The sequence below is a fragment of the Haplochromis burtoni genome, unplaced genomic scaffold (genome assembly GCF_018398535.1).
Source record: "Haplochromis burtoni strain Fernald_Lab_line unplaced genomic scaffold, NCSU_Asbu1 Contig_982, whole genome shotgun sequence".
NCBI lineage: Eukaryota > Metazoa > Chordata > Actinopteri > Cichliformes > Cichlidae > Haplochromis > Haplochromis burtoni.
In genome coordinates, this window is record NW_024583343.1 from 79797 (window position 1) to 89399 (window position 9603).

A 9603-nucleotide genomic window follows, 5' to 3' on the forward strand; every position below is an offset into this window, starting at 1 on the left:
GCTCTTTTGGTCACTACCCACAGCTCGTGACGATAGTTGAAGGTAGGGACGTAGATCGACAGGTAAATTGGAAGCTTCACTTTTACACTCAGCTCTCTCTTCACCACAACAGACCGGTACAGCGGCCGCATCACTGCCGATCACGTGTCGATCTCCTGCTCTCTTCTCCTGTCACTCGTGAACGAGACCCAGAGATACTTGGACTCCACCACTTGGGGCAGGAACTCATCCCTGACCCGGAGTGGGCACTCCATCCTTTTCTTGCTGAGGACCATGGCCTAAGATTTGGAGGCACTTATTCTCATTCCCACCGCTTCACACACGGCTGCGAACTGTTTTGGCTTACTATAGCGGCTAATGATACTGATCAGTTAGTGAAGCAGCAGAAATATCAGAGCTGATATCAAAGACTCCCAAACAGTGGATTCTGGACATCTGGACATCGTGGGAGAAATTAGTTTGAGACTGAAGTGACTTCTTCAGTCTCAGCTGACTGCAGGTGAAAGGACCAACAAGTGCTCAGCATCTCTGGGAACGCCTTCTCAGGTGACGACCTCATGAATCTCATGGAGAGAATGCCAAGAGTGTGCAAAGCAGTAATCAAAGCAAAGGGTGGCAGTTGAACCGATGGTGACTTGGAAGCCGCAGGCAGTGTGGATGGCTCCAATGCACGAAAATTCTCTAGGCAGGTCCAGGCAACGCGCTGGAGGTCAACGCGCTGCCTGGACCTGCCTAGAAAATTTTCGGCCATGCCCGCGCTGTCAGGTCCAGGCAACGCGCTGAACTCTGACTTGTGCAGTGCAGGTACAGGCACTGCACAGGCCTCACGTTAGGCAGAACAGGTCCAAGCGGGGTGTTGACCTATGGGTTAGGCAGAGCAGGTCTCTCAGGTGTGCTGACCTTTGATGCGGGTATGGCAGGTTTCAGGCGGCATGCTGACCTCTGGTGTAGCTGTGGCAGGTCCAGGCGATGTGCTGACCTCCGGCTTGGGCAGAGCAGGTCCAGGCGGCACGCTGACCTCCGGCTCAGGCAGAGACTTGGCTGGACCTGACAGTGAGATAGAAGCTACTGATGGTAGAGCTGGTGGTGACGTTGGAGCCGCAGGCAATTGAGCCGATGGTGGCATGGCAGCCGTAGGCAGTGTTGGCTGGCTCCAATGCATGAAAAATCATTAGGCAGGTCCAGGCGAAGTGCTGACCTCAGGTTCATTCAGAGCACGTCTCTCAGGCGCGCTGCTGACCCCGGCAAGGGGAGAGCAGGTCTGGGCGGCATGCTGAACCGCGGGGCGGCCGTGGCAGGCCCAGGTGACGTGCTGACCCACAGCGCATGATTGATTTATTGTGAGCAACACGAATGTTAACAAATGGAGAATTTTGCTGAAGCACATTGATTATTAGAGTCACAGCCTGCTGTCTTTAACAGAGTCTTTAACTTTTCTTTCCTTGTTTGTGCGAGTATTTCTCTTTTTCATAAAAACTGGCAGTCTGGTATAATAAGGAGCTTTGTTTGACATTAATCATTGTTTCACAGAACAACATCTTCAAGATCTTCAAGTCAGGTGTTGTGACAAAATTTGATTTCCGTTTTTATGTTGTTGTTTTTTATACATCTAATTTTTAATTCTGTAAACAGACTGTAGTGACAGGATTTATGAAGAGGTTATATATCAAATACATTAATGACCTGTTTCTGAAGTATCTTTATGACTGCATATTTGTGCCCATTTTGTCATCAATCCATAAGTTTCAAATAAGTTTATAAAACTGTGACGTTATATTTGTCACAATTTCTGCTTCCCTCTTGGGGAAGATCTTTTTTGAAAACATTACACTTTTTACCCAGATAAATAAAGGATATATATATTTTACCAAACACTGACTGCAGGAGCTACTTAGTGACAGGAAAGCTCGTTTTGGCCTTTAAATACTTGAATTTGTTTGTGACAGATATGATTGGCCTATTTTTGACAGATGTAGGTCAACAGGTCAAGTATAACAGCTTAAATCTTTTCTCACTTTTTGGCAGGCGATCAGAATTTCACGAAGCTTTGCCCATATTTTTATGCTGAGTTACCTCGGAGAAGATCAGCGCTGAAGTTACCCGGAAACAGTACGACCTTCAAAATAAAATGAAAACCTACTCATCTACAACATACGCTAAAAAAACATTTTTTTAAAAGTGTGTGTGTGTGTGTGTGTGTGTGTGTGTGTGTGTGTGTGTGTGTGTGTGTGTGTGTGTGTGTGTGAGAGAGAGAGAGAGCAAGGGATCTAAATGCTTTGATTTCACATTCCAAACCTGTGGAGCGCAAAAAGTTCTGTTTTTTTATTGTATAATATTGATGTGACAGACAGTTTGTTTGTTTTATTTTTTATTATCACATGTAATAAAAAAATCATAAGCCTTGGTCATTAGAAACGCTTTTTCTTTAATTGTATCACCAAATAAATGCAATTTCAGTTCAGTGCACACTGAACAACAAATTATTTGTAGCAAATAGAAATATTCAACTTTTATTCTGAAAATGTATTATCGGAAGTTTTGGAGCAAAGGGCATGCGCACTGGGTTTTCCTGCTTTGAGCTTTACGTGAGTAGCAGGAGCCTGTGTTGAATCTCAGGCGAACATGAAGCCGCATCCTCGCGTTACTCGGACAAAGTGGGCTGACAGACTGGACGCTGAGCCGGAACGTTCCGGTAAATGCAGCTGGCATCGAGACGAGAAGAAGAAACTTCTTGTTGCCCTTAAAAGACTGAGTAGCGGGACCGCCGCAGGAAAAACAGACATCGACTGTGCCTTCCTGAGGAAACACCTGCCTACTCGGTCCCTTTCAGAGGTACGGCCCTCATACAGAAACGACGCTTTTCGTTGGTACTTAAGTCAAAACAAGTCTTTCGTAAATATCCTTCTTAATTTATATAAACAGAAAGTAAGGAAGTATGTGTTTGAGTGGTTATTTGTTTGTTTTAACAGTCCTAATTTTTAATACGTCTTGAATCTGTATATTTCCCCTTAAATCGTAAGGAACGTGTATTTGTGCCTTCAGATCGTTGTCACTGCCAAACAGCTCAAATTTAGTGTCATTTATTGGATCGGATGATTAAAGTCTGAAGAAACTGGAAATATGTGTCCCCAGTAATGACAAACTTTGGATTTCCAGTGAGAAAGATGGCATCCCACACCATCACACACTTCCTTCACCAAAAGCTAAAAGCTGTCACCTTATTGGTGCAGCAAGCAGCGTAGCGTCCTCCGTGTATCCAGACTGCCATAGACAGAATCTGGACTCATCACCAAAGATGATATTCCTCCACATCTTCAGGTTCCAGTGCACATGTTGTCAATACCAGTGCAAACAGTAAAGGGCAGTCATGGCAGCCCTATGAGGCCAGAGACTGGCCGTCTATGCTAGATTGTCTGGAGTATAATCCTGCAAATCTGTAGAAGACCGCCTATGGTTCCTGTGCTGACATCTCCCATTATGTCGAACTTGGTCTTCAATTTGGAGATTTAGGACCAACAACACCAGCTTAAGGTTGCTCTATGGTGTGGGTCAGTCAGCGTGGCATACTTTGACCATGCTCACAGGGACCTGACTGTCAGAATAAGTTGTTTGTCATTGGTAGAGAAGATTTGGCAAGTTTTCCATCGTTGTAACCGCTGCAAGTGCATTTTCCTTAGAAACGTGACAGCATTTAAGGGGACTAAAGAGCATGAGGTTTATTGCCAAATATTGTTACAAAAAATAATCTAACACAAGATTCCTTACTTTGAACTGAGTTTATATTTTTAAATTTTTGTTTATACTGTGTGTGCTGACTGTGCATAAAGACACGCACTGTCCTTTCCCTCCTTCAGATCCAGTCTGTGGTTGAACTTCTGAAGAACAAAGTGCTCTTAAATACCAGGTTGAAGCTGAAAAGGCAAAGGAGGGAGGAGAGGAACGTTAGAAAACCCATTGAGGAGTGGACATACATGGCCTCTTCTTTAGTGGGAACCCTTGAGGAATCTATTTCCACTGCTTTCTCTCAGGTAGGCATTTTTAAATTTAGTTCAACTTTATTTTTATTATAAAAATAGTGGCGCAGTCTACAGCGTGGATATGGACCGAACTCTTATTTTTATTGAAGAAAAGGACAAGAGCATGATGATAAAGTGCAAACTACATCCAGGACAGAAAAACAAATCTCTTATTATACTGCTAACAGAACTTCAGCGCTCTGCAAACACCTGTACAGACAGGATGCTAATGCTAATGCTAAGTTACTCAGACCCCAGCCCAGCAGCCAGAACTGAACTTCAGCAGTTAACAAGTCAAGCTTCTTTCCTACCTGTTCATGTTTCTCAAGTTGAATTGCTGTGGTAATCGGTAAAACGTCTCCTTGTGCTGATTGTCATCTTTGCTTTGTGCTGTCTCCAACAAAGAGGGGGGAAAGTGGTGGAGCCTGTTCTTTATACCCAAAGACCCACTGACAATCTCTTAATTGAAAAAGACTCATAGACAAACACGCAAAACAAAGTTTTTCAAAGTATATCGTTTCACATATTTGTATCAGATAATTTTTCCCAGTACTTTCCGAATCTTATTTGAGGTTGCACGGGGTGGGTGCCAGTGCCCAACCAGTCTACATGTCTTTTGTGAACTTGCAGAAGGAATCCGACCGTGTCCCTGGGAGTATTCTGTGAGAGGTGCTTTTGGAATTATCGACCACCAATTCTGTTCAAAATTTTTATGGACAGAATTTAAATTGGGTGGTCTCAGAATTTCGTCTCGGCTCTTTGCGGATGATGTGGTTCTGTTGGCTTCATCAGGTGGTGGCCTCCAGCTCGCACTGCAGCGGTTCACAGCCGAGTGTGAAGCGGCACCTCTGAGTCTGAGGCCATGGTTCATAGCCAGAAAAAGGGTGGAGTCAACGCCGTGTTACTGTCCCAAGTGGGGGCGTTTAAGTATCTCGGAGTCTTGTTGAGTGATGAGAGAAGGGGGTGCAGGAAATCCACAGACAGATCGATGCTGCAGCGATGCAGACGCTGCACCTAAAATTGTGGTGAAAAGAGAGCTGAGTGTTCTGGCCATCCCAGGAGGGCTCAGAGTAGAGCTGCTACTCCTCCACATCGAAAGAAGCCAGTAAAGGTGGTACGGGCATCTAACATCTTCCTGGGCGCCTCTTGGGTGAGGCGTAACAGGTATGTCCCACCAGAAGGAGGCTCCAGGGCAGACCCAGGACATGCTGGAGAGACTGTATATCTCAGCTAGTCTGGGAACACCTTGGTGTTCATCGAGATCAGCTAGAGCAGCGGTTCTCAAACCTTTTATGACGAGTACCACCTCAGAAAATATATGGCTCGTAAAGTACCACCTTCATGAGCTTGGCTGATATAAAAATGAATATAGCTTTTTCAAAAAAGACAAATCAATAATGTGCAACAGCTCATCTTAATTTGCAAGGAATAATTCTTGCTGCATGTAAATTAAACTAAAGTTTTCTGTTCTTTGCTTTTAAAATTCCTGCTGATAGTTACATTTGTGTAGTTAAAAACACAGTTGAATCAATGTTGTTCTCCCACATTCTGCTTCTGTCTGTTTTCAGATGCTGATCGTGTCTTCTACAGAGCCTTGCACTTTGAGAAATGGTGACCCTCCCCAGGTGCACAGACCACCCACAGATGGTCGTACCATCCCTTTGAGGCCAATACCGGTGCCAGTGCAAGGTACAAACCTGTAGCTCCTCCAACCACCTCTCAGCATCATGTGCTCAGGATAGTGGGGCAACGTGGCAGCTGCCAGAAACGAGAGCCTGCTCCTTTTTATTTTCAATGGTAGCCATCCTTGTATTGAGACCATTTCTGATAAACGTTTGGTAAGCGGTAGAGTGTTTTCTAAGCGCACACTGCACAGTATGCTGATGTACGCCAGGTTTTTGCTTAATGGCTCTTTCTGAATCGCATTGTCGGTGCAAAAGTATATATTTTTTTGTACTGTCAAATTGTGTTATCTTTCTCAGTTTCTCAGTTAACCTTTAAGTGACAGGCTGCTAGTAACAAAGCGCCTATAATTAGAATTTTTTTTCATGGTAAATCAGCCATAAAGGGCTGGTCTTGTATTTTTATCACACTGGATGGAATGAGGGTGGGCAATGCCAACACTCAAGTTTATGTATGCCGTAACTCAAGAACGAAGTGATGTAGTAACTGGAGAAGGAAGTCACCTAGGATTTTGAAAATGATAATCTAGATGTATCTGCTAAAAAATTTCAAACAACTTTGAATGCCAGTGAACTTGATCGTGAGGTTTTCTGGAAATCTTTTAAACGCAAGTTGAGAATGAGGCATTTTGGATTTTGGAATTGAATTTAACTCAGTTTTATTTACACAGCACCAAATCACAACAACAGTCACCTCAAGGTGCTTTATATTGTACAGTAGATTCTACAATAATACATACAGAAAGAACCCCAGCAATCATATGACCCCCTATGAGCAAGCAATTTGGCGACAGTGGGAAGGAAAAACTCCTTTTAACAGGAAGAAACCTCCAGCAGAACCAGGCTCAGGGAGGGGCGGGGCCATCTGCTGCGATTGGTTGGGGTGAGAGAAGGAAGACAGGATAAAGACATGCTGTGGAAGAGAGACAGAGGTTTATACTATAGGTGCATTTGCAAGGAGGCTGAAGGGTCTGACTGGGCCCTGCCAGTATTGACGCTACACTGATTTATTTCTATATTTTTATGTGTTTCATAGGTCAGTGTGAAATGATTGACAGACAACAAAAACATTCCCCCTGAAGGTTCACAGTGCATCCGTAAAGTATTCACTTGGACCACAATTTGTCATGTTACAATGTCAAGACCAAAATGGACTAAATTGATTTATCATAGCAGAAATTCTACACCTAACACCCCATAATGACAAAATGATAAGTTACCCACCTTTGCCCACCTATTTTTGGCAGTTTCTCCCATTCTACTTACAGAACTTCTCGAGCTCCATCAGGTTGGATGGGGAGCACCTACTTTTTAACAGGAAGAAAGCCGCAACAAAGCAGGGCTTAGGCTGCCATCTGCTGCAACTAGTTGGGGATGAGGGGTGTTAGACATGACACAAGACGCTGTGGAAGAGAGCCAGACGAGGCCAAAGGGTTCAGTCTTTGCTTCATCAGGCAAGAATGGTGTAAGAGCCTTTCAGATCTATTTTGGCAAATTCCAGGCAAGCATCATCGCTTTTACTGAGGATTCACTTTAATCTGTCCAGTCGACCATACAGGTCTGATTGGTCGAATAATGCAGAAGTGGTTGTCGTTGTGGAACGTTCTCCTCCCTCTGTGGAACAGCACTGGAACGTCACCAGAGTAAATGGTAAATGGCCTGTATTTATATAGCTGCTAGTAACAAACTCCTGTATTTATATAGCGCTTTACTAGTCCCTAAGGACCCCAAAGCGCTTTACATATCCAGTCATCCACCCATTCACACACTGGTGATGGCAGCTACATTGTAGCCACAGCCACCCTGGGGCGCACTGACAGAGGCGAGGCTGCCGGACACTGGCGCCACCGGGCCCTCTGACCACCACCAGTAGGCAACGGGTGAAGTGTCTTGCCCAAGGACACAACGACCGAGACTGTCCAAGCCGGGGCTCGAACCGGCAACCTTCCGATTACAAGGCGAACTCCCAACTCTTGAGCCACGATCGCCCACAAGTGTCTATTGGATTCTTGGTCACCTGCCTTACTAAGGCCCTTCCACCCGGTCGCACACCTTGACCAGCACCAGCTCCAGGAAGAGTCCTGGTGCTTCTAAACTTGATGGAGGCCATTGTGCTCACTGGGGCCTTCACGAAGTTTGTCTGCAGCCTTGATTTGTGTTTGTCTTGTCTTGGAGGTCTACAGACAGCTCCTGCACCATAAACTATGAGCTGGCCTTTCTTGTCCAATCAATAAATTTACCAAGGCTTGACTCTAATTAAGTTGTAGACGGGAACAGGAAATGCAGCGCACCCGAAGTCAGTTTCGAGTGTGGCGGTAAAGGCTGTGAATACTTATGTGCGTGTTGTATTTTTGGTTTTTAACTCTAATAAATTTGGAATAAAAGCAAATGTATTGAAATTCTCAAGCAAACTTTGTCATTAGGGAGTGTTGTATTGGAAAATGAGTTTAATCCATTTAAGAATAAAGCTGGAATAACAGCTTCCCATATTGTGAAATGTAATATCACAATATGCTCCATATTTTGGGCACCTGAACATGGTAACGGGAAAAATATGTAAACAAATACAAACACCTGCCTGCTTTCTATGGCTTTTACTGTATATTAAAACAATCTCATAGAGCTGTCGTGCCACTTGCATATGGATTGTGAGACCAGATACTCTGTCACAACCATGAAAGTGGTCACCAGCCTGTTTGTTTTGTGTCTTTGGGTCTTTACACACCTGTGGTGTTTAGTCTGTTTACATTAAAAACGAGTTATTTCCACCATCAAGGTACTAAAAATGTGCAGGTAGATATACCATAGGTATCAATATATGGGTTAGCAGCTAACTGTGATTTCTATGTAAACTGTCCATGTTCTGCAGTAGTCCGGCACACAGCAACATCTCCCTGTATTTACTTCTGTTACTCCTGCCACAGACACAGCTGACCAGTAAGCAGAGTGAACAGTCTCACATGGTTTGTAGGGATGAATTAAGGTTTGCAGGAGTTCAGTTAGAAACCAAATCGCAGGGAAAAGCTGCAAGTTTACAAACACATCCACAGATGCAGACCAGAGTAGCCAAACTGTAGGTGTGTCCTTTCTGATCCCCAAGGTAACGCCTTATTACATGTGTTGATAGTTGCTGCCATATTATTGTGAAAAAATATATTGCAGCTAAAAATGTAAAACGTCCCTCTCTAGGTGCGCATCGGTACACAAAGGCAGTCCAGTCACCCAAGACTCCAGCACCAACCACAAGGCCATCCAAAACACCGCCAGCACCATCTCAAGTATGTAGCGTGCCAAACGGCACAATCTGTCTACCGCAGCAACAGCCTGCGCCCACATTTGAAACTTCTGACAAACCATGTGTATATCTACAGATTGCATCTCTGACAGCGACGCCAGAGAAAGGACCGCTTCAACCCCCTTCTAGGTCTTCAACATCTCCAAGTCTTAGCAGGTCAATAAACAAGACCACCCAGCAGCCCACCGAGCCACAGCCCACCACCGTCGCCATCACCTCCACCTCTCAGTCTTTGTCTTCCAGCCTTAATGTGCCCGCCTCTTGCTCTGCCACTACCCTTACTTCAGTCCCCCGTTCTGTATTATCCACTGCTGCCTCTTCAGCCATTTCCAGCTGCTCCACACCCACTACTCTCCCACAGTCCGTCTCCGCCACAGCATTTCATGCCAAGTTTGGTCGGACCAGCAAATATGCCACAAAAAACATGTTTGGTGTCAAGTGTGTAGTGGACTTTGAGAGGATCTATGGCTTCTTAAGTACAGTTCAAAAACCGAATCAGGATTGTCAACTCACTCCCATGGGTAAGCATCGCTGAATATTATGGCAGAATCCTTTTGCAACAAACACGTTGAACATGCTGAATTTCACACGTAAACCTTTCCACAAATCT

At 44.6% G+C, this 9603-nt stretch overlaps 1 protein-coding gene across 1 annotated transcript in view; it reads left to right on the forward strand.

Moving 5' to 3' along the window:
* Window positions 1–2585: 2585 nt before the first annotated feature.
* The window catches only part of snapc2 (small nuclear RNA activating complex, polypeptide 2), a gene marked incomplete in the record, with an annotated part of 10177 nt that continues 3159 nt past the window's right edge, over window positions 2586–9603 (forward strand). The window contains 5 exon segments of the mRNA XM_005951359.3: window positions 2586–2832; window positions 3855–4028; window positions 5585–5705; window positions 8888–8976; window positions 9070–9514. Coding sequence (XP_005951421.2) covers window positions 2623–2832; window positions 3855–4028; window positions 5585–5705; window positions 8888–8976; window positions 9070–9514 — 1039 coding nt within the window.